The sequence below is a fragment of the Saimiri boliviensis genome, chromosome 4, assembly GCF_048565385.1.
Source record: "Saimiri boliviensis isolate mSaiBol1 chromosome 4, mSaiBol1.pri, whole genome shotgun sequence".
Lineage (NCBI taxonomy): Eukaryota > Metazoa > Chordata > Mammalia > Primates > Cebidae > Saimiri > Saimiri boliviensis.
The window spans coordinates 10,179,699-10,204,507 of record NC_133452.1 but is presented as its reverse complement, the minus strand read 5'-3'; the positions used below and the strand labels follow the sequence as shown (position 1 = coordinate 10,204,507).

The 24,809-nt window shown below is 44.9% G+C and overlaps 1 protein-coding gene across 1 annotated transcript in view; it reads left to right on the top strand.

The window, feature by feature from the left end:
- The first annotated feature begins 221 nt into the window (after nt 1–221).
- The window catches only part of IGF2R (insulin like growth factor 2 receptor), a 125,069-nt gene continuing 100,481 nt past the window's right edge, over nt 222–24,809 (top strand). Inside the window, exons 1-2 of the mRNA XM_039467281.2 lie at nt 222–545; nt 22,272–22,411. Coding sequence (XP_039323215.1) covers nt 397–545; nt 22,272–22,411 — 289 coding nt within the window. The 5' untranslated portion in view covers nt 222–396. The remainder of the gene's footprint in view (nt 546–22,271; nt 22,412–24,809) is intronic.

Genomic DNA, 24,809 nt, shown 5'->3' with positions numbered 1-24,809 from the left:
CCGGCCCCCTCCGCGGCGCACAGCCCTCCGAGGGGCTCAGGCCCCGGGAGTCACCTGGAGCCCGCGCCCCGCCCGCGCCGCTTCCAGTCCGGCGCGTGCTGCGCTCACGTGACCCGGGCCTGGGCGGAGCCGGGGCGGGCGGGGGTCACCTGAACAAGGGAGTCACGTGAGCGGGGGGGCGGGGGTGGGGGGCGGTGCCGGGCGGCGGTCACGTGACGCGATTCCGGGGCCGCCGCTGCCGCTGTCGCCGAGCCCAGCCGAGCCGCTCTCACCTCGGGCTCCCGCTCCGCCTCCGCCTCCGCCTTTGCCCAGGCGGCACGACCCCTTCTCGGGCGCTGCCCCCAGCAGCCGCGCGCCGCCAGCCTCGCGCCCGCCGCGCAGCCCGGGCCTGGCGCGATGGGGGCCGTCGCCGGCCGGAGCTCCCACCTGGGGCCCGCGCCCGCCCGCCGCCCGCCGCGCTCCCTGCTCCTGCTGCAGCTGCTGTGGCTCGTCGCGGCCCCGGGGGCCACGCAGCCCCAGACCGCCCCGTTCCCCGAGCTGTGCAGGTGGGTGGTCGGCTCGGGCGCGGGCTCGGCTCCGGTGCCCGGGGCGGGCGGGCGGCCGGCGTGGGGGGCGGGGAGCTCTTGGGGAGCTCCCGGGATCTGCTGGTCGCCTCGGGTCCGCGCCGGGGTCCGCCCGGTCCCCGAGGGAAAGTTGCCTGCGTGGTGGTCGGGAGCCCAGCGGGGTCTGGGGCGCGGGCGGGGGGCGCGGGGGCACGCGCGGTGCTGGCGGTCCTGGCGGTCCTGGCGGTCCTGGAGCCCCGCGCCCGGCCACTTGTGGCTGTCACGGAGTCGGGGGCCCCCGGCCCTCGGGGTCGGCGCCTGCCCTCGCGCGGCCGGGCGGCGGGGAAAGTTGGAGGCAGGAACTCCACTTCGCTTTGTTCCAGCTGCGCGTTTGCAGAAGAGTTTCGCCAGCGGGGCAGCGGTGAGGCCCCTCGGTGTGGAGAGGCTCGCCAGGGCGTCGGGGCCCGCAGGAATGGCCCCGAAGTTGGGTGTCCGTGGTTTCATTTGCTGATTTATTTCTTCCCTGTGGGTTCAGTTTGTCTTTAAAGTAGTTTTTTTTTTTTTTTTTTTTTCCGTTGGCGGTGACTTTTGTCTTCTTTAGATTGGGGGCTAGGGGGTGGCCTACAGGGTGAGCTTTCAAGACTTGACTCTTCACTTCTCGGAGCCCAACTTCCTGCCTGGTTGCTCACATGATGTCATTGTCTCCGGGGCGGATTATTCTAGTGGATCTTGCTCTGGGAACCATGATTGTATAACCCATCATCCCACCGAGGGCTGTTCCCGTCCTGCAGCTGCTAGCAGTCCACGGCCTGGGGAACTTCGAATTTCAGGAATTTTCTGACCTTCCGTGGACTGTTTAGGATAATGGAAAATCCAGCTTTTATTTATTTTTTTTTAAACTTTGGTAAGAAGGAGTCAGGATGAAAAGTTCTCAAGAGACATCGGTTTGTCCCTTGGCAACAAAAAGTTGCTTTTCAGAGTGAAACAAAGTTAAACCTACTTTGGGCTGAACTTGAGTTCGTGGTTGGGTTTATGGTAGTTTTTATTTTTCCCTTGCATCAGAGATAGTTTTATTAGCCACCCGTGTGTTAAGAACACGCAGAAATTATTCTTAGGAGGGTGAGATTGATCTCATAATAGAAACTCCTTGGAAAGGCCTGCATTTTTTATTCTCCCTTTTGGAAGGGGAAGGGTGGGTGGAGAGTTTGTAGTTTATAGACCAGTTGGCTACCCTAAGATACATAGTTACTCCAGTAACTAGCGTGATACAGAGAAATGGTGGCAACTTAAACGAGGTCAGGCTGCGACCAACATTTAGAGGAAGGCATTTTGGAGTAATGGCTGCTGTGACCAAAAATAAGAAATTAACTTGCCTGGGTGTGGTGGCTCATGCCTGGAATCCAGCACTTTGGAAAGCCGAGGTGGGCGGGTCGCTTGAGCCCAGGAGTTGGAGACCAGCCTGGGCAACATGGTGAAACCCCGTCTCTACAAAAACTATGAAAATCAGGGCCGGGTCCGGTGGCCCACTCCTGTACTCCCAGGTAAGGGAGGCTGAGTTGGGAAGATAGTGTGAGCCTGGGGGGGTCAAGGCTGCAGTGAGTTGTGATCGAGTCAAGTTGCATTCTAGTCTGGGGAACAGAGTGGGACCCTGCCTCAAATAAATAGAATAAGAAATTAACCCAGCTGGCCTAGTGAGGATGAAGTCTTGGTCTTGTTAACAAATTGAAATTTATTTCTTAACAGTTAAGATTAAGGTTGGCTTCAAGGGCAGACTGATAACTCTGGCTGATTCCTGGGGCCCTTACTTTTGTGTTAGGTTAGTCATGGCAGTGCCTTGAACCTGTGTTCACTAACCTCATTTCCCGGTGGAACACGGCCTCTTGGCCCAGTGGGAATGGGCTTTGTGTCTTTACATATTTTTGGCCACTGTCGCATGTGGGCATACTTAGCACATGCCGAAGAGGTTTCTGAGGTTGGTCTGCATTGTGAATATAATAAGATGTGCCCTCTGTAGTCTAGAATATCTTCAAAGTTGGGTTGAATTTTTCTGCCAGATTTCCTTAGGACAGCAAACCTGTTGGTCATTTTCATCCACCTCCTCCCCTGTTACTTCCCTGTGGTTGCACATGTAGGACTTCTCCAGAGCCATTTGCAATCTCTACTTCAAACCCAACATGTGCAAAGTGAACTTCGTATCTGTTCCAGTATTGTAATTTTTTTGAGGCAGGATCTCTCTGCATTGGCCGAGCAGGAGTGCAGTGTTGCAATCATAGCTCACTGCAGTCGTGAATTCCTGGGCTTGGGCAGTCCTTCCGCCTCAGCCTTCTGTGTAGCTGGGATTACAGCTTACCACCCCACTTGTCTCATTTTTATTTTATTTTATTTTATTTTATTTTATTTTTGAGATGGAGTTTCACTTGTTACCCAGGCTGGAGTGCAATGGCACGATCTTGGCTCGCTGCAACCTCTGCCTCCTGGGTTAAAGCAGTTCTCCTGCCTCAGCCTTCCCAGTGGCAGCGACTACAGGCGTGTGCCCTCATGCCCAGCTAATTTTTGTATTTTTAGTAGAGACGGGGTTTCACCATGTTGACTAGGATGGTCTCGATCTCTTGACCTCGTGATCCACCCGCCTGGACCTCCCAAAGTGCTGAGATTATAGGCGTGAGCCACCGTGCCCGGCCTTTTTAAAATTTTTAGTAGAGATGAGTTATTGCTATCTCTACTAGTAGAGATAGTAGAGAGATGGGCTCTATTAGTAGAGATGTTGCCTAGGCTGGCCTAGAACTCCTATCCTCAAGCAATCCTCCTGCTTTCAGCCTCCCAAAGTGTTGGGATTACAGGCATGAACCAGCATGCCTGGTTTATGTTCCTGTCTTAAACTGATAGCCTCTCCTTAAATAGTTTTATTTTTAATTTTTTGAGATGGAGTCTCACTCTGTTGCCAGGCTGGAGTGCAGTGGCATGATCTTGGACCACTGCAACCTCCGCCTCCTGGGTTCAAGCAGTTCCCCTGCCTCAGCCTCTGGAGTAGCTGGGATCACGCCCAGCTAATTTTTTGTATTTTAGTAGAGACAGGGTTTCACCCTGTTGGCCAAGATGATCTCCTGACCTCGTGATCCGCCTGTCTCGGCCTCCAAAGTGCTGGGATTGCAGGTGAAAGCCACCATGCCTGGACTTCTTAAATAGTTTTTAAAAAATTTTCTTGGGGCAGGGGTGGTGTCAATCATCTGTATTTTTATGAGATAAAACTGGCTAAAATTTCCTTAATTGTAGCATGTAGTTGAGGACTAGAAATGTAAGTCGATTTTTTTTTTTAATTTGATACAAAAAGTTCTACCACGTGTCACCGAAGTGTGAAGCTACATTTTAACTGTTCTTGGACAACAGTTTGCTGAAATGTAAACAACTCCGCGAGGTCTCCATTGTGAGCATGAAAAGTCGAGTCCTACAAATGTCCCCGTTTGTTTTTGCTGCCTGGTCACATGGAGGAAGTCCCAAATGTACAGAAGGATCCCATTCCAAATGTTTGTAAATTGATCGTTTCAAACGTGGAACACGTTTTTCCATTGATAGTGTTCTCATTCATTGTTGTATGGTCCCTAGAAAGCCATTATCCTTGCAAAGGTTTTGGAGCGCCCAGATACCGTATGGCTTTAACAGAATTCTAGCAGTAAATTCTCATTGTCTCTAAAAGATGGAATTGGATTTCCAGAGAAACAACCTCTCCTCCTAAGCCCAGCTCTCTAGAACCTAGAGAGAATATTTTTTGTCTGCACTTAGACCAGTAAGGGGGGCATCCGGGCCTGCTTTGGGGGTATCTGTCAGGCACCTTGTGAGGACAAAGCTTCGAGGTGACCTTTGGCTTTGAGCACTCCTGGGTTGGGATGCAGTTCCTGGTGCAGTTAGTTATTGGGAGGGATGAAAGAGACAGCACCATTTCAGCTGCCGCTTTGACTATGTTTATGCACGTGGAGGGGCCTGCCCTCTGTGAGTTGGGCATTGAACAGCAGGCACGACAAAGACAAGTTTCCCAAAGTGCATCTGGCTTGAAGCAGCATTTTAAATAAGTGCTTGGTTTTTGGAGAGACTAAGCAAAGCATTTTTTAAGTGTCAAGTACTGTGCCAGGTAATCCCTGAGCTGAGTTAGAAGTTAGTGATTCTTATGCAGGTATTTCTTGGGAGGTGTGTAAAGTTAGTAGAAAACTTGTTTCCTGAGGCCACTGTGATAGGCTGTAGGACTGGCCTGTAGAGAAGACCTGGGGCAGGAAGGAGTGTCTGAAGGTCAGTGGGGCAGGGCCAGTGAGCAAGAAGAGAGGGCATTCAGGAGGAGAGGAGCAGAGGCCAGGCCATGCAAAACCAGCAACAGTGTCTAACATGATCTCTGCTTGTCAGTAGCTTTACTTATTACCGTATGCTTTAAACTTTTTATATATGTAATATCCATGTTTCCACCCTTTATTTACTTAGGTGTTAGCAAGATGTTTAATGGGTGAGGTCTTAAGAATGTGCATTAATTATAAAACAATGCATTGGGATGGCTAGATTTAGGTAGTTAAGAACTTTACAATTTATATAGCAGAAGTTTTCCCCAAATTGCTTAGGTATAAATGCTAGAAAGTTTTTAATATATTGAGGACAAGAGAATAATGAAGCCAGTTGGGAGTTGGATTGGTTTAGTTACTATCTCTAAGGAGATTTTTTTCCCTGTAATTTTTCCAAAGGAACAATGCATATATGTCTAATTTGGGCCACATGTTAAACCTGGATCACATCCATTTTTGTGTGTGCATTTGTTTCAACAGTAAGTGTATGTGGAAGCCTAAGGTTGTTAATTATGGTTGCATTAGATCTCATGCATTAATTTCTTAGAACAGCATCCTGACAGATTCCCCGGAAATGAATGCCTGAGTTGGACCTCACATCTTTTATCAGCATTTTATAGAGAGACTGGTTTTTAAAAGATGGGGCTGAGAGAAATAATTGAGATGTTTCCTTCTCTATTTTGATCTTGGTGTATAAACTGTTACATTGGGCGGAGAGAATTGAGCGGTCGCTAGAACTGAGGCTTAGTGGCAGAGAGTACGTAGCTCATCACTGCAGGAGCTCTTCTTTCTCTCTTTCCTTTCCTTCTTTTGATTGTCCTAGTCATGGAGAGCTCTTGCTAATGCCCTAGCTGGTCATGAATGGTATATGGGGGGTGGACATAGCTGTTTGACATTATGGGAATGGCCAAACGATAATGCCGAATTACCATTTTGCATTTCCACCAGTGATGCGTGAGAGTTCCAGTTCTACATCCTTGTCAACACCCACCAATCCTAGGTTTAGCCATTCAGGTGGGGTCGTAATGGTATCTCAGTGTGGTTTCAGTTTTCATCTCTCTGCTGACTTATGACATTGAGCAAGAAGGGAACATCTTTTCTTGTATTTATTGAAATCCTGGGTGATGTTCACCATCATCATGTGCTTATTGACTGTTTGGGTATTTTTTTTTTTTTTTTTGGACGGAGTTTCGCTCTTGTTACCCAGGCTGGAGTGCAATGGCGCGATCTCGGCTCACCGCAACCTCCGCCTCCTGGGTTCAAGCAATTCTCCTGCCTCAGCCTCCTGAGTAGCTGGGATTACAGGCACGCGCCACCATGCCCAGCTAATTTTTTGTATTTTTAGTAGAGACGGGGTTTCACCATGTTGACCAGGATGGTCTCGATCTCTTGACCTCGTGATCCACCCGCCTCGGCCTCCCAAGGTGCTGGGATTACAGGCGTGAGCCACCGCGCCTGGCCTGTTTGGGTATTTTTTTGTAGTGTCCTTTAAAAATCATATTTTGCCCCTCTTACTCCTTAAAAATTGTTTTTGGGGTCTTCTTATTGAGCTTTCAGAGTTCTCACATCTCTGGGTACAGGTTCTTTCTTAGATATGTGTAAGGTATGAACATTTTCTTTCAGTCTTTGCTTTGCCTTTTAATTTTCTCAGTGATATCCTTTGAAGAACGATTTTTTAAAAATTTGATGGACTATAACTTTTTATGGTTTGTGCTTTTGGTAGCTTAAGAAATCAACCCTAGAACGAATGATATTTGAGCTGGGTAATTTTTTGTTTTGAGAACTGTCCTGGGCATTGTAGGATGTCAGCCAGCATTCCTGGCCTCCACCCTAGATGCCAGGACTGCATTCCACTTCTCCCCTCCCCCAGTTGTGACGAATAAAAATGTTCCAGACATGTCAAAGGTCCTGGTAGAGAGGGGGCAAAATCACACCCAGTTGAGAACCACTGGCCTACCCCCAATATCACAAAAATGTTCTCCTCTATCTGCAGAAGTTTATAGTTTTAACTTTGATTTAATTTTTAAGTATGATATTGTTTCCAAAAACCTCAAACCATATTTTCCCTTTGCTCTCATTCCATCACAACAGTCATCAACACAGAAGACTTCTGTGATTAATTGTGTTGTTTTTTTCTCAGGCACCAAGCCGTGACCACTGGCCTGTTGTCTTGCCATTCAATTCCCGACCCTATCTACCTGGACATAGTGTCAGGTTTCAGGCTTAGTTTCCAAGACCTCTCTCTACTCCACACCAGTCACAAGTCCAGGCCTCTGGAACTTCTTTTTTTTTTTTTGAGACGGAGTTTCGCTGTTGTTACCCAGGCTGGAGTGCAATGGCGCGATCTCGGCTCACCGCAACCTCCGCCTCCTGGGTTCAGGTGATTCTCCTGCCTCAGCCTCCTGATTAGCTGGAATTACAGGCACGCACCACCATGCCCAGCTAATTTTTTTTTTTTTGTATTTTCTTTAGTAGAGACGGGGTTTCACCATGTTGACCAGGATGGTCTCAATCTCTTGACCTCGTGATCCACCCACCTCGGCCTCCCAAAGTTCTGGGATTACAGGCTTGAGCCACCGCGCCCGGCCAGGCCTCTGGAACTTCTGACCAACTGGCTTCAACTTGGGGTTCTCACTCTGCCTCTTTGGGTCTGATTAATTTGCTAGAGTGATTCACAGAACTCAGGAAACACTCACTCATGATTAGCAGTTTACAAGGGATATGGATGAAGAGATGTGTAGGGCAAGGTATGGGGGAAGGAGTATGGAGCTTGTGACCTCCCTGGCTCACTGCCCTCCAGAAGCTTCCATGCATTCATCTATTTGGAAGCTCCCCCAACCCAGTTTTTATGGAAGCTTCAGGAGGTCAGCATTTCTTCTCCTAGGGTGTAGGGTGGGACTCTCACTGGGGAGGATCTGAAGACCCACCGGGAAAGTGGGGAAGATGAGAGTCCTGCCTTGGGGCAGGTGGCAGATTGTTTCCTGAGGCCTGACACACCCAACATTATAGCAAAAGACTGTCATGAGGACTATGGGAATTGCCAGCCGGGAACCAGATGGAAACATTATGTATACAAATATATGACAGATAAGTAACACCACAGAAAGGACTACAGTTTTTTCCCCCATGAATATATCTAGTTCTGTTTACTAATATTTTATGAAATGTACTTGTAGCTCTTTTTTTTCTGTGCTGTTCTTGACTGATTTCGTTATCAAGAATATGTTTGCTTTGTGGAAGAAGCTAGTTAGCTTTTAGTATTCTTGTATGTGGTAAAATAGTTTGTATATCAGATGGACATTTTCTGTTAAAGTATGATGGAACTCACCAGTAAAACCATGTGGGCCTGGTGCTTTGGGGAGGGCTTTGATTATGGTTTCAGTTTTATATACTTTATTTTTCTATTCAGATTTTCTACTTTTTCTTGGGCCAGTTTTGGTAATTATTTTCCTAGAAAATTGTCATTTTAATTTTGTATTCATATATAAATAAGTAGCATGCTACTCTTATTTTTGATATGCTATAGCTCTAGGTAAATTTTTACCTAATGTTTACTTGTGTACTTTTTTCTTAATTATGTTTAGTGAAGATTTGTTTGCCTTTTTAAAGTCTTTTCAAAAGAACTAGTGTTTCGTTTTTTCATCATCTTTATCACCATTTATTTGTAATTTTATTAATTTATCCACTCAGTAATTTCTATATCATTTTTCTGTTTCTAGTTTGAATTGAATACTTGGCCCTTTTAATTTAAATCATTTTGCATAATTAAGAAATTATTTAAAGCTTCATGTTTCTTTCTTCGGAGTACCATACCACTCTCATGGATTCTGATTTTTTTTTTTTTTTTTCTGTATTTCAATTCTGCATATTTCCCTTTTGAGTTCAAAAGTTCTATCTGTTTTAACTTCCTGGACCCACTAAATTTTTAGATTTTTATTTTTTTCAAGTAGATGGACTTTGGGGTTTTTTAAATTTCTTTTTTCCATTGTGCTAGTAAATGTGGAACTTACTGACATTTCCCTTGTGGCCTAACACCTCGTCAAGTCGGGAGTGCATTATGTGTTTAGAAAAATGTTCTCTGTTTGGGTCAAAGTTCCTCATGGTGTTGTTCAGCTTTTGTTTGTCCTAACTCTTCTTTGTACTGCGTGATTTGTCTGTTGCTTTTATTCTTTGTATCTGGCTGCCGCTGTGGACAGGGATATAGATGAATGTCGTTTGCCCCTGTTGCCCAGCTTACCAAGTTCTCCTGTTGTTCACATGCTCTTCCACTTCCCTGTTGTCTTTTGTTTCAGGATCTCAGCTGATGTGTAGTCACAGCTGCCTGTTCTTTCTGCATGGACACTGTAGCTTCTGTCCTGCCACTGAAGATGTATCTTAAAGTTCTGCTCTGATTGCTCTAGTAATTCTTTTTCAAGGCTGGGCATGGTGGTTCACACCTGTAATCCCTGCACTTCGGGAGGCTGAGGCGGGTCAATCACGAGGTCAGGCATTCCAGACCAGCTTGACCAACATAGTGAAACCCTGTCTCTAATAAAAATACAAAAAATTAGCGAGGCATGGTGGCGGGTGCCTAGAATCCCAGCTACTGGGGAGGCTGAGGCAAGAGAATCACTTGGACTCAGGAGGCGGAGGTTTCGGTGTGCAGAAATCGCACCGTTACACTCCAGCCTGGGTGACAGAGCAAGACTCCGTCTCAAAAAAAAAAAAAAAAAATTCTTTTTCCATGGGCTCAGTGTCTTTGGTTTGAGTTTGTCACCTCGATTGCATGGTACTGGTGCCCTTGCAGTGACAGGCCACTCCTGATTGTACTCCCTGCGGTGGGTCTCCACCCGGCCTTGGCTGCCTCCTTGTGCAGCTGCACGGGGTTGGGCTGGGAGCAGTTGTTGGAATTTGGCTGTAAATTGTTCTTTGGGAGCCTGGGGGATGTGCCTCTGTGGCTGGTCTTGGCGCTTTAGGTCAAGGCGCTTTAGGACACCCTCCCGATGTCACCCTCAGGCGCCGTTCCTGCCAAGAGACAGCTGGTGATTGCTGCTGGCAGCGTGTGGCCTGAGACGGGGGATCTGGATTTTGAGTTGGCTGTGTCCAGTCACTTCTTTTCTCTGGATCTCATTTTCTTCCTCCACAGAAGTGGGACTTAGTTTTCTTTTTCTTGTTTTCTTCTTTTCTTTTTCTTTTTCTTAATTTCTCTTTTTCTTGCTTGAAAACCTCTCATTAGGGAGTTAGTTTGGAAGTCACTTTCCTGGTATTGAATCCAGACTCTTCCCCTCACAGGCCTTGGGCAAATCACAGCCTCTGAGGTCTTCCTTTCTGTGTGTGTCCAGTCAGGATGATAACCATGTGCGTAGGTAGGTGTGGGGATTAGGAGGCTTTCCGAAGTCTGGCACGTTCTCGGTGTTCATCGGTGCTGTGGTGGTAGCGGTTGCTTTATCTGTAAATTACAGATGCTGCCTTACATTAGGAATTTATTTCTGTAGGCTGTTTCTCTGCCTCCCAGAGCTCTCCATTAGTGTCTTGGGGTTTCCGCCTCAACCAGAGAGCATTTCTTCTTCATCTGTTTCATGATTGGCACCCCATGTAAGCTTCTTCATGAGGAAGAAAAGTTTCCACTGCTAAAGTTTCAAAACCACTGGGCTCTGTAATTTCCGGGTCTGTTTTGTATCCCAAATTCTGCCATTCTGAGGTTTGCAGCCTTGAGGAGTCCTTCCTGGCTCAGATTCCCCTAAACAATGAGGAGCTTGATAATTTGAGGTGTGGAGTTTGGTTGGGAGCTGGGGGTCACCTCCTTTGTGCAGTGGCTTGGTCTGAGGCCTGGAGCAAGGGAGCTGTTGTGGTTCCAGGGTAAGAAGAGCCGTGCTCCCGTTTCCCTATGGTGGAATCAGAAGTCTCAGCTAACTTCTGCACACGGTTTGGGGGCTCCTGTCCTCACTTAGACCTCCCCAGGCCTCCCTGGAGGGTGGAGGAATGGGTGCTGTTGTAGGTGGGAACAGAACGAGTGTGCGGGCCAGTGGCTTGGGTGTCAAAGTGCTTCATAAATTCCACCTTGCTGTGCAACTTAAAAAAAAAAAGTCCCGTGGCTTAGGTTTTCGAGGTGCCGAAACAGTGTGTCTGTCATAAGCCTATTTTTGTCTCTGTGTTAGCCAGGACCAAGAGGCACACTTCCCTGCGAATCCTTCAGGGTGGGGAAAATCCCAGGCGCTCCGGGAGCCTGGCCTTTTAGCCAACTGCAGACCATTGGTGGGATTTTCCCATTTTGTGTGTGTGTGCGCGCGAGGTTTTAGATTCCCTGGGGGCAGCCATCGTTTAGTAAGCTGTCCAGGAGTTGTCTAGGATGACGAAGCCAATCCCAGGAGTGTCATCTTTCACCTGAAGAGGTGGAGGAAATGAGGGAGATTGTGGAAATACTGGCCCAAGCTCTGTTTTCAGGAACATGTGACAGGGAAAACTGGCCTTTGCAGTTCAGTTGCTCGTGGGCGGTGGGTGGCTTAGAGGGGAAGTCAGGAGGGTCTTGCAGTCAGGGCTGCTGCCTTCTTCACTCCTGCTGTGTGCTGGGAGGAGGAGAGTGCTCCTTCAGAGCGGGTGACCATTGGATTTTGAGCGTGTGTAAAATTAACTTGTTGCCATCTGTATGGCTGTCTCTACTCCAGAATCAGTTATATATTTTAAAACAGCTGTTTGGTACTTGAAAATCTCCCCCAACACTCCCTGCGCCCCACCCTGGGCCACAAAGAAGAGTGCCAAGCCACCAGAATAGAAATGCTGAAGAAGTGGGTTTCCTAGAAGTGGCAAGCCTATGACTCCAGTGAGTCACCCACATTGTTCCCCTGAGGCACCCTCCCTCCACCTGGCCTCTGCTCCTGGAGTGACAGTTATGCCAGCACTTCTCTCTTTTCCGTCTTTTTAGTCACCGCTTCAGAGCAGGCAGCATGAGTTCATGGCCTTGACTTTGCTGGGCATGTAGAGGGAGAGGAGAGCTGGTGGGGAGGGAGGGGGTTGGGCGTGGTCACACCTGTCCTGTCTTCCCTGAGGCTCTTCTGCTGGAAGCTCTGGACTCACCCGTCTCTACTGTGGATGGTGCAGGGCAGGTGGGCCCAGAGTTGTGTGCCTGTCTTGAGAAGTTCCAGGAGGCAGTTGAGAGTGTGTGTGTGTGTGTGTGTGTGGGGGGGGGTGTGCATGTGTGTGAATGCAAGCGTGTGTATCCGAGTGTGTGGCTGAGTGCGTGTGTCTCTGTCTTCATCAGCTCCGTGGAGATTTCCTCCAGGCAGGGCCCTGCCCGCCTCTCCCTCCAGTTCCTTGTCATTCGACACTCCTTTCAGAGGCCCCTGCCTCCCAGCCAACTCGTCTGTTTTTTGTAAACTTAGTTTGTAAGCAATCCAAATCTCTCTTGATTCAGATAAAAGCTTTAGATCATGGTCTGTCTTGAAAGCTCTGCATTCCTGGTGGTGTTTTTTTTTTTCCCTCACAGTGACCTTGCGGGCTAGCTAAGTTTTGCGGAGGAAGTTGAGCTGGGAGAGACTGTGAGCTGAGAGACAGCCTGCTGGTCAGCACTAGGGCAGGAATCGGGCCCAGGTGCCTTCATGGCACTTTTCGTAGGTCAGCTGTTCCAGGTCACCGCTGTTGCTTTCAGTCATGGTGCTGGCTTTAAAAGCACTGTGGAGTCCCCATTGCCTGCCCTGGTTCCCTAGGCTCTGACATCGACTTAGATGCCACGTTTGACTTAGAACTTCCAGCCGAGTCTCTCTCCATGCCCTGAGCTTCCTTCCAGACTCTGCAGACCTCTCAGGGAAAACCAAAGGCTGACGTCTGTCACTTCCCTGATTGTATTTATTTGTATTTGTAGGCCCTGTATCTTTGTCCACAGCTTTGTGGCTTTGTTAGAATAGGAAGTGAAGTACTTCCTATATAAGATCTGGCCGTGCCGTGTCAAACTCATGTGCTTCCCCAGCCTTCAGCTTGGGGTAGGAGTCTTCATGCAAATCAGATTCTTTCTCTTCTTTTTTTATGGAGACGGAGTGTGATGGTGCAGTCTTGGTTCACTGCAACCTCCGCCTCCCAGGTTCAAGCAAGTCCCTGCCTCAGCCTCCCACCTAGCTGTGATTACCGACCACCATGCCTGGCTGATTTTTGTATCTTTAGTAGGGACAGGGTTTCACCATCTTGGCCAGGCTGGTCTTGAACTCCTGACTTCGTGATCTGCCCGCCTTAGCCTCCCAAAGTGCTGGGATTACAGGCGTGAGCCACAGCGCTGGCTGGATTGTTTCTCTTTTAGTGTGGGCAACAGAAAGTTGTTGATGACAGTGGCTCTTGACATTCTGCTGCCAAGGTCCAGTGTGGGAACCCTCCCTCCTTCCTTGCTCCTCTTCCTTACTGTTTTTTTTCCTTGATCCTTAGTTTAGGAGACTGGTCTGGGTTTCTGAAGGTGCCTATGCTGGATGTATGAGCTGAAACACTGTCTGATTCTGATAATGGGGAGTAGTGAGCTAGGTGATTTCTTGAATATTCTGTTAGAGGACTTGGATGCATGCCAAAAGTAGGAAAATCATTTTTGGATGTTCAAGTTGGAAAGACTTCACGTTCTCTCTGTCTCCAACATGTTAGATTTGTTGCTTGCTATAGACTCGGAAAAACATTTCTCTAGCTAGTGACCACCGAGCTTGTTATGTGAATTTCCCTTATGTATCACCAATTGGGTTTCTATCTTTTAAGGAAACCAAACTACAGATTCACACAGGCTTATTTATGTTATTACTGATTCCATCCTGCCTTTATCTTGCTTTATATGCCGATTATTACTTGCAGGCCAGTAATAAAATCTTTAATAGTTAACTGACCATTAGTATAATCCCAAGATTTACAGGGACTGAGGAAACTAAGGTATATTTTAAAAGAGTTTGAATATATGGCAGTAAGGGAAGGGACAGAGTGAGGGTTCATGGAGATGTTTTGTGTTGAAGGGAAGGAACCCAGTTTTCTAAGATTTTTTTTCTTTAAGGGATTGAGCATACCATATATTTTGATCAGAGAATTTTGCATACTGTAGATGCTAGCTATTTTTAAAATGAAAGAACTCCAAATTACATCTTGCAAGGTATTGTGGTTTTGCAGGCATTCAGTAATGGCATATGTGAAAACTCTGAGAGGTGTCATATTAAGATACCAATGTCAGCTTAAAGATATAGCTGTATTCCTATGACATTGTATTTTGAATTTTTTATTTTTCTTTTTTGGATAGATAAAAAAAGAAAATTAAAAAAAATCTCAGTGGAGATGGCTCTGCATCTCTCTGTATTAAGCTTTTTGAGCTCCAGGCAGCGATGTCAGCCTTGAATTAGATTCCCTTCTTCATTGCTGCCCCTTGATTGGTTTCGTCTTGACTAGGGTGGGTTTTGAATACGGCCCTTGCTGGGACAGTAGCAGGAAAGTTGAAATATCCTCCTGTCTCTCGGTTGGCCGACAGTCTGTTACTTGTGTGCTTCCTTCTCATTGGTAATCTGCCAACACCTTTCAGGATATTATGAAATTTCAAGCAAATGAGGTTAAAATGGAGCCTCTGTGCTGCTGAGCAGACGTGGACTGACTGCAGTTCTCTAGGTTAGTTTCAGCAGAAGCAGTGAGATTACAGTCGGGAGCAAAATAGGATCTGAGCTTTCTTTCTGCGGAAGAGTCTGATTAGGTGCTTGGTTTAAATGGTTAATTGCACTTGTTAAATCAAAAAAATAGGGTATGTTTCAGCCACAGACTTCGCTTTAAAATCAGAAATCTTCTAAAGTCATTTGCCTTGTGGGTGACTTCTGCTCCTCCCTGTTTCCTGCTGGGCCTGATGGTCTGATTGTAGAACGTTTCTGAGTTGTGAATAACACTTACTGTTGGCCTCTGCTGAGCTGAGTAGTCCGATTAAAGGAGAGTGTGCATCTGAGTTGAGGAAGATAATATAGATGTGGTCCTTGTTTGTGGAGTTCACAACCTGCTTGGATAGAAATAGCAAGGACAGTGCAGCCAGTGGGAAGGAGCAGGCTGAGGGAATTGATATTATTTCCATGGAAACCAGCTGGGTGTGGGGAGAGAGGTTGTGGAAGGCAATGCTCTGGTGTTTGGCAGTTCACACCGTGCAGAAGAGAAAGCAGAACTGGACTGGGAATATAGAGTCGCAGAAGTGCAGGCCTGGGGAAGAAGTTGAGCAAGGAAAAGCATGTGATCTCTTGATCAGCGTGATGTGATGTGGTCTGAATCTTCAGACAGTTTTCAGCTTTTTCATAGAGGCTGTCCTCAGATGGGTTCAACCACTCTGAGAATTTTGCCTTTACTAAGGATCCATGACATTAAAAATGAGAAGAGGAGGGTTTTGGTCAATGACGTACTGCATAAACTACAGTCTGCATAAATGACCTTGGTCCCAGAGGATGATGATGAAGCTGAGCAATTCCTATTGCCTACTGATGCTGTAGCCATTGTAATGCCGTAGCACGGTGCTTAGTCACATGTCTGTGGTAATGCTGGTAAAAATAAATCCACTGCGCTACCAGTCTTATAAAAGTGTCACATCAGGCCGGGCGCGGTGGCTCAAGCCTGTAATCCCAGTGCTTTGGGAGGCCGAGGCGGGTGGATCACGAGGTCAAGAGATCGAGACCATCCTGGTCAACATGGTGAAACCCCGTCTCTACTAAAAATATAAAAAATTAGGTGGGCATGGTGGCACGTGCCTGTAATCCCAGCTACTCAGGAGGCTGAGACAGGAGAATTGCCTGAACCCTGGAGGCGGAGGTTGCGGTGAGCCGAGATCGCGCCATTGCACTCCAGCCTGGGTAACAAGAGCGAAACTCCGTCTCAAAAAAAAGTGTCACATCATGTGCGAGACCTTTACATCTACACACCTCACTCACTGACTCACTCAGAGCCACTTCTAGTCCTGCAGGCTTCATTCGTAAGTGCCTTAGGCAAGTATGCCATTTTAATCTTTTATACTGTATTTTTGCTGTACCTTTTACATGTTTAGAAATGTTTAGATACACAAATACTTATCATGTGTTACAGTTTCCTGTGGTATTCAGTGCAGCATCATGCTCTGCAGATTTGTAGCGTAGGCGCCATAGGAATTACCACATAGCAAGCCGGGCACAGTGGCTTACGCCTGTAATCCTAGCACTTTGGGAGGCTAAGGTGGGTGGATCACCTGAGGTCAGGAGTTCAAAACCAGCCTGGCCAACATGGTGAAACCCCATCTTTAAAAATAAATAAATAAATAAATAAATAAGGAATTACCATATAGCCTGGGTGTGTAGCAGGTGACACCATTTATGTGTGTGTGAATACACTCGATGATGTTTGTGCAGTGACACAATTGCCTCATGACACATTTCTGACAGTGTATCCCCATTATTAAATGAGTGACTGTAAACCAGTCCTCCCATCAGCAGTTACATCTCCCAAGATTTTAGTGTAATGAAAGTGGTCATCTGAAGTCTGAACATATTAAAAAATATTTTGAGAGAGAGATGCCACATTCACATACCTTTTATTACAGTTATAATTGTGCTATTTTATTATTAGTTGTTGTTAATCTTTTACAACAACTAATTTATTTATTTATTTTTTTGAGACGGAGCTCCGCTCTTGTTACCCAGGCTAGAGTGCAATGGCGCGATCTCAGCTCACTGCAACCTCCGCCTCCCGGGTTCAGGCAATTCTCCTGCCTCAGCCTCCTGAGTAGCTGGGATTATAGGCACGTGCCACCATGCCCAGCTAATTTTTTGTATTTTTAGTAGAGGCGGGGTTTCACCTTGTTGACCAGGATGGTCTCGATCTCTTGACCTCGTGATCTATCCGCCTTGACCTCCCAAAGTGCTGGGACTACAGGCTTGAGCCACCGCGCCTGGCCTATTACAACAACTAATTTATAAATTAAACTTACATAGGTATGTATGAAGAAAAACCATACTCCTGGTTTCAGGCATCTACTGGGGGTCTTGTATCTGTTGTTACAAGGTGCTGTGAAGGGATGACTTTAATTTTTCTATATAATTAACACTTTATTGAATCAAATTGTATAGATGGTTGGCAACATAATAGGAACTCAGAGATCTTCGTGCCATACAGAATCTGTCATTTTAATGGCATTTATTGGGACAAGATTTAAACTAAAGTTTTGTGGAATGTTTTGCCCGTTTTTATGTTGTAACTGAAACTAAATGTTTTCTGAAAAGTTAAAACCATTTCTTTAAATGGAAAATAAATGAAACGTTTACCTAAGTGGTTAAGGACTCACCACTGGGTCTCAGACTGCCTGGGTTTATTCTTCACTTTGTAATTCTGTGATATTGGGCAAGTTCTTCATCTTCCGAGCCCTGGGATCTTTGGCTTCAAGCTGAGGAACTTGGGAGGGTTGGATAATGGTGGCAAGCTCTACGGGGAGATTTGGCTCCCACATTAGCTGTGTGGGTGGGAGCTTTGCCGTCATGCATTCTTAGCCACTGGCCAGTTTCCTTCTGGAGCCATCGATGGATGCTGATCCTGCATCTGCCAGTCGTTCATCCAGGGAGGGCATTCCTGTCCCAGAGTGACGGTGTTGTTGGGGATAGCAGACACCTCAGAATATGCCACCACCGAGCTGTAGGAAGTGCCACTGCAGCTAGTGTCAGAGGTGTGGATTCGGCGGGGGAGCGCGGTCTGGAGGACTTGCTGCCGCACGTGTGTGTATCTCCAGCTGTCAGGCTGGCTGTGGAATGCATTTGGATTTTTTGGGAATTAGAGAGGGAGCACTCTGAAAAGTGACATAGAATAGCAAGGATTGTACTTACTTTTGCTAATTTTCTGGAAAATTCTCTGTCTCAAAATGACGGTTTTGAAGAACGAACTAGTTTTGAAGAACGAAGGTTCTTGCACAGATGGTTTTGTGTCCAGAAGAGTGATTCTGATTTTGAAATCAGGCTGCCTCCCTTGAGGATGGTAACGGAATTTTGTAAGGCCGGGACAATGGGCAGGGATCCTGGGCTGTTTCCAGTGGACAAGCTGCTTCTGTGGGCCTTTCACTTCTCCCGGCTCCACCTCCTGTGTCCCCTGTGTCCCGCTGGTTTCCTTCAGTCGAGATAGAATACATTTCTTACCTATCCTGCTGAAGAAGGTTTTTTTTTTTTAAATTTTTATTTTTTGAGGCAGAGTCTCACTCTGTCACCTAGACTGGAGTACAGTGGCGGAATCTCGGCTCACTGCAATCTCCACCTCCTGGATTCAAGCTATTCTCTTGCCTCAGTCTCCTGAGTAGCTGGACTATAGGCACACGCCACCACACCTGGCTAATTTTTGTATTTTTTAAGTAGAGTCGGGGTTTCACCATATTAGCCAGGCTGGTCTCAAACTCTTGACCTCAAATGATCCTCCCACTTTGGCCTCTCAAAGTGCTGGAATTACAGGCATGAGCCTCTGCTCCTGGCCTGAAGTTCTTTCTTTCAGCAAATGTGTTCACATTCGTGTGTGTGTGTGTGTGTGTGTGTGTGTGTGTGTGTGTGAAGACTGCGTTTCTACACAGCTTGCAGATACGTTCTTCCAGAAGCTTGTTTGTTGCTAACATTTAAAGTCTTAATATTACAGCTTAGTTTTCTCTTTGATTGAATATGTTGATCTCTTTTTTTCTTGTCGGTTTTTTTCTTAAGTCTTTACTTGTGTAAGCTCAGATAATGTAGTCTGGAATGTAAGCTTCTTCTGAGAATCTCAGCTGAATGGTTTCATTTGCTTGACGGTTAAATGAACCATACTGTTGTGGAATAGTTTCCTAATTCTGGCTGTACATGTTCATTTCAGGTAGGGAATTTTCTCATAGAAAAACTTTCAGACAAAAAAAATATTATTCCTCAAAGATATAATTATATATTTTTTAGGCTGTAATAATTTCACTGCTTCTGAAGCCATTCTCCAGTTCTATAATGTGATCATGGTACTTTTAAACTTGAATATCAATTTAGTTTTAAGAATGATTTTAGCTTAGGCCATGCTGGTGGCTTGGCCTTTAATCTGGAAAGAAATTTAGAATCATTTAGTTTCAAACATGTGATTTCTTAAAACTTGATATCAGGTAATTATATGATTTTCAAGTTTGTTATGAAATAGTCTTTAAAAAATGCTTAGTGGAAGCATATCTAGATGATAATTTAACCAGGGTGCATACCAGAGTACATAGTAGTTTTGGGAATGCTCTTACACATTTTCAGAGAGATTATTTCAACCACATGACTGTTCATGAGCTCTTACTAATACTAGAGGCTAGGCGTATTAGTTTTTTTTTAAGATGGAGTCTTGTTTGTCACTGAGGCTGGAGTGGCACTGCAGCCTCCACCTCCCCAGTTCAAGCAATTCTCCTGCCTCAGCCTCCCAAGTAGTTGGGAATACAGGCGCATGCCACCATTCCTGGCTCATTTTTGTATTGTCACTAGAGACAGGGTTTTACCATATTGGTCAGGCTGGTCTTGAACACCTGACCTCAAGTGATCCATCTGCCTCAGCCTCCCAAAGTGTTGGGATTACAAATGTGAGACATTAGCTTGTTTTAAAGGAGACATAATGTCCATGGAAGTACTGACGGCTTGCAGGTGTCTTTGTAGTGAAGTTTAGAAATATGCTGTGACCATTCTTTATTCTAAAGTTGTGACTAAGAACTCAGATATTGGTGCCTTCAACCCCAAGTGCTGCTGGTGGATTTGAATGGCATTGAGGTTGCCAGGCCTGGAGGAGGGCTGCCTTGTGTTGAGTGGTTAAATCAACCCCCTGAAAAAAGTAGGTGTTCAAGTACTTTCATAGGATCCTCCTTTCCTACTCCCATAACCACCTACATTTGATAAATCTTGACAAAACAAGTATGAAATTCAAATAGAGGAAAGAATGTAATTGAGTAGAGGAACAGTTTTTCTTTCTTGCAACCCTGATTTCTAGATTATCGGGACAGTATACCTCATTTTATTCTCTTTTTTTAGTGTTGTTTCTGCTCCCCAAGCACACACTTTTTACATTTGCCTTATTTAAATATCCCCTTTGCAAAAACGGTGGATTTCTGTTTAAAAAAAAAAAAGGATAGCATTTTAGGTACTGTGTGGATCTCTTTAGTGTTGATTCCTACCAGTTAACTCATTTTAAATGGCACCTTTATGCACCACTGTCATGCACGTTAGGATTGTGAAATACTTTTAATGATGCCATTGCTGTGTCTTGAAGTTTGTCTCTGGTATCCTGGAGAAACTAGGCATGGCTCCTGAATAAGAGATTAGCATTTTTCCTGAGTTAGCCAAGTCTTTCTTTAGTTGTTTATCTTGTATCCTGCAACCTGGAATAGACACTCCAAGAGGGCAGGGTCTCTTTGTCTGTTTTGTTCATGGCTGTACTCTCCTGTGTCTCCCTTAGTACGTACTTAAGAAATACCTATGAAACACATGAATAAAGGGCAATGAAAGGCAAAGGAAAGAAGCCTTTACTGATGATTTTTCTGTCTGCCCGCTAATACTTGGGTTATTTTGTCATGTCCTTGAATCATCCTGACTCTAGGAGATAACCCTTATCATGTTCTTGATGAAGAAGCTGAGTTGAGGATTAACACCCCAAGGGTGTCACCCAAAGGCTGGGCCCCTAAGTACCCCAGCCTGTTCTTCAGGTTTGTAGCTGCTTAGCGGCCTTCAGACCTTCCAGGCCTCCCTGCTTTTGAAGGCCTATGTACGCGATTTGGTTTCTCCGCAGGTGGGTCTGATGGGTTCCCAGACCTAGGAGTTCTTGGCGTCTTGTCTTCCAGTGACCCCAGCAGGGCTGCTGTGGCTCCTCCGTTGCTGGAACTAATTCAGAGTCATGGGAGCAGACGTGTTGTGGGTGGCCTGGTGGTTGGTTTTGTGCTGAGTCATTGCCTTGGTTTTGTGCTGAGTTACTGCCTTGGTGCACTGTGGAAGGGAGCTGTGGGAAGTGGACCGCTCCTTCTGTGAGGGAGGGCTTCTGTCTTCAAGGGAATACTGCATCGGGTAGATAACACTGTTAGGTAAATATGGTGATCTTACCCCTAGGCACTCCCGTAACTCCTGTGGGCCTAGCCTAAGCAATTCTCATTTAACTTATTGTCCCTCCTTTTACTAATACTGTTGAGTTAAATAACAGTGTTTGCATTTAAAATTAATTTTTTTTTTTTTTTTTTAAATTTTGGTAGAGATACGGGATCTTGCTATGTTGCTCAGGCTGGCCTGAAACTCCTGGCTTCAAGTGGTCCTCTGGCCTCGGCCTTTCAAAGTGGGATTACAGGCATGCGCAACTGGCCTGGCCTTTATTTTTGCATTTTGCAAGGACATTTAAGTCACTTCCTTCTTGCTGAGGAGATGATCCTCATTTTACAAAATGAACGAAACATTGTCCAAGGGAAGAGTAGACATTGGGGATAATGGTTTTAACAGAACTGGCAAACCACCTGCTTTATCCCAACTATGCTGCTTGGTACATTAGCAATTACTCACTATCTGCTTTGCCAGAGGTTTGAACAATGAGTGTTAATGCTTGGTGTAGTGAATTTTGTGTGATTTGGAATCTGATGGTTGACTCATCATTGCACAGCTCTGTCTTGCAAGTCGAGATCGAAACTGTAGCTATAAAAGGTAAAAGCAGAAGTGGAGCTGCCTTTCAAACCATTGTGAGTTTTTAAATAAAATAGTTAAAAATCCTTTGGCTTCAGCATTTTCATGTGATTGGAAAGGCTGTTAATCTTATATTCAGCATGAATTTTGAGCAATTAACTGATTGATATGGTTTGGCTGTGTCTCCACCCAAATCTCATCTTGAATTGTAGTTCCCATAATCCTCGTATGTCATGGAAGGGGCCTGGTGGGAGGTAATTGAATCATGAGGGCAGTTAAGCCTCATGCTGTTCTCATGAGCATGAGTGAGTTCTCACGAGATCCAATCGTTTTATAAGGGGCCTTTTCCCCTTTTGCTCTGCACATCTCCTTGCTGAAAAAGGACACATTTGCTTCCCCTTCTGCCATGATTGTAAGTTTCTTGAGGCCTCCCCAGCCATGCTGAACTATGAGTTAATTAAACCTCTTTTATAAATTACCCAGTCTTGAGTATGTCTTTATTAGCAGTATAAGAACAGACTAATACACTGATCTGAGTTGATATTCTTAAATTAATGGTAGGATTTTTTTTTTTTTTTTTTTTAAATGATCTTTGAGTCCTGAGGTGGCTTCAGAGTGGATTTAACAAGAGACAGATGGTGTTAGTAGTTTCTGCCCTGGCTCCTTTGCAACTTAACATACTTGAATTCTAGTGTTTTTGGCTAAGGAAAGCGTATCTTCTAGTTTGTGGTAGTTTTAAGCAAACGTGGCTTGAGTAAAACTAGAGAGGAATTTAATTATTGGTAAATCAATGGCAGTGACAGGTTGTTTTTCTTCCTTTCCAGTTATACATGGGAAGCTGTTGATACCAAAAATAATGTTCTTTATAAAATCAACATCTGTGGAAGTATGGATATTGCCCGGTGCGGGTCATCAAGTGCTGTTTGTATGCATGACCTGAAAACAGGCAACTTTCATTCAGTGGGTAAGTAAAACTACTCTTAAATTACTGGATTGGCAATATGATTCCCCAGTTTTGCAAAAATGACTGTGTCTAGCTATACGTATATACCTATACAAAAATCATAAATGTTTAGAAAATATAAATGTTTATAATACATAATACACTTTTTTTAGTAGTTAAAAATGATAACAATTTGAATGTCTAGTATGAGCTAAAAGTAGGTTAGTTCTGTCTAGTGGATTCTATGCAGACAGTCATTATGAAGAATTATGTAGATGTGTATTTGATATTGAAAGATGTTTCTCAAATGACTCTCCCTTCTCACATTTTTCTTAAACCCTGTTTTTACATTTCCTCCTAGCCCCGTGTTTCCTTTCGTGCTCCCCCCACTCCCACTGCTTTGTACCTTCCAGTTTTGGCTGTGTTTTCAAACACAGCGTGTCTGCATAGTCAAAAATAGTCACTGGCGTTAGGCTTACATTAAAGGGTTATATAGTCCTGAGGATTGGCAGTCTCAGAAAAAAGGTGCAGCCTCTTCTTTCCTAGGTTTCATTTCATTTCCTCAAATACATACCTTTTGGGTCGGGATCGCTTGCCTTCTGTGAAGAATTTGAGTTCAGGTGGATTGATGGCACCAGGTTACATGGAGTGGGGTCAGAGAAGATGTCAGGAGGGCATGAGGGCAGACAGAAGAGCAGAACGCATTGCCCTTGGGTTTGGCAACATGGATGTCTACGGTGACCTTTCACTAAGGCAGTTGGAATAATGCGATTTGACCACAGTGGATGCTCATGACATGGAGATGATATGACTGGGGACCATCTGGTAACTAGAAGAGGATGCTAGGTAGGCTTTTGAGTTTGTGAGGGAAGCTTATTGTGATAGCTCTGTCTGTCATTTTGTTTTGTGTTTTTAAAATTTTCATATTTTTATAGATTTGGCAGTTCAAGTGCAGTTTCGTTACATGGATATATTACTTAGTCGTAAATCTGAGTTTTTAGTCACCCAAATAATGTACCTTGTACTCAGTAGGTGATTTCTGATTCCTCACCCCCTAACGGTTCTGAGTCTCCAGTATCTATTATTCTACCGTCCACGTCCATATGTATATATTATTTAGTTCGTACTTATAAATGGGAACGTAGTATTTGATGTTCTCTTTCTGATTTATTTCAGATTTAGATAATGGTCTGTTGTTCAATTCATGTTGCTGCAAAACATGTGATTTGATTCTTTTTTGTGGCCAAGACGTGGAATTTGGCCTTAAAAAAGAATGAAATGGCACACAAACACACATGCCCCCCCACCACACACACCCACACACACATTTTTGTTATCCAGTCATCCATTGATGGACACTTCGGTTTATTCCGTATCTTTGCAATTTTGAATAGTGCTGTGATAAACATATGAGTGCAGGTATCTTTCTGATACGGTTTTTTTGTTTTTGTTTTTTCCCTGCAGGTATATAGTCAGTAGTGAGATTGATTGCTGGATGGAATAGTAGTTCTGTTTTTAGTTCTTTGGTAGATCTCTATACTGTTTTCCCTAGAGGATATCCTAATTTACATTCCCACCAACAGTATGTAAGTGTTCCCATTTTTCTACATTCTTGCCAGCATCTGTTGCTTTTTGACTTTTTAATGATTGCCATTTCAGTAGGTATAAGTTGGTATCTCATTGTGGTTTTAATTTGCATTTCTCTGATGATTAGTGACCTGGAACATTTTTACATATGCTTGTTGGCCATTTGTATGTCTTTAGAGAAATGTCTGTTCACGTCCTTTGCCCCCTTTTTAAAGGGGTTCTTTTTTTCTTATTGAATTGTTTGAGTTCCTTGTAGATTCTGGATGTTAGCCCTTTGTCAGATGCAGAGTTTGCAAATATTTTCACCCATTCTGTAGGTTTTCCGTTTACTCTGCTGTGCAGAAGCTTTTTAGGTTAATTAAATCTTATTTTTCTATTTTTGTTTTGTTGCATTTGCTTTTGAGGTTTTAGTTATGAAATCTTTGTCTAGGCCAGTGTCCAGGAGAGTGTTTCCTGGGTTTTTTTCTAGAATATTCATAGTTTCAGATCTTATATTTAAGTCTCCAAGTTTTGTATATGGTGAGAGATAATGGATCTAGTTTCATCCTGCATACAGCTGCCCAGTTTTTGCAGCACCATTTATTGAAGAGGGTGTCCCTTTCCCAGTGTTACGTTTTTGTCAACTTTGTCAAAGATTAGTTGGTTTTAAGTATGTGGCTTTGACTCTGGATTCGCCATTCTGTTCCATTGATCTACGCACCTATTTTTATATCAGTACCATGCTGTTTGATTACTATAGCCTTCAGGTATAATTTGAAGTCAGGTAACATGATGCCTCCAGCTTTGCTCTTTTCATTTAGTATTGCTTTTACTATTCAGGCTCTGGATATTT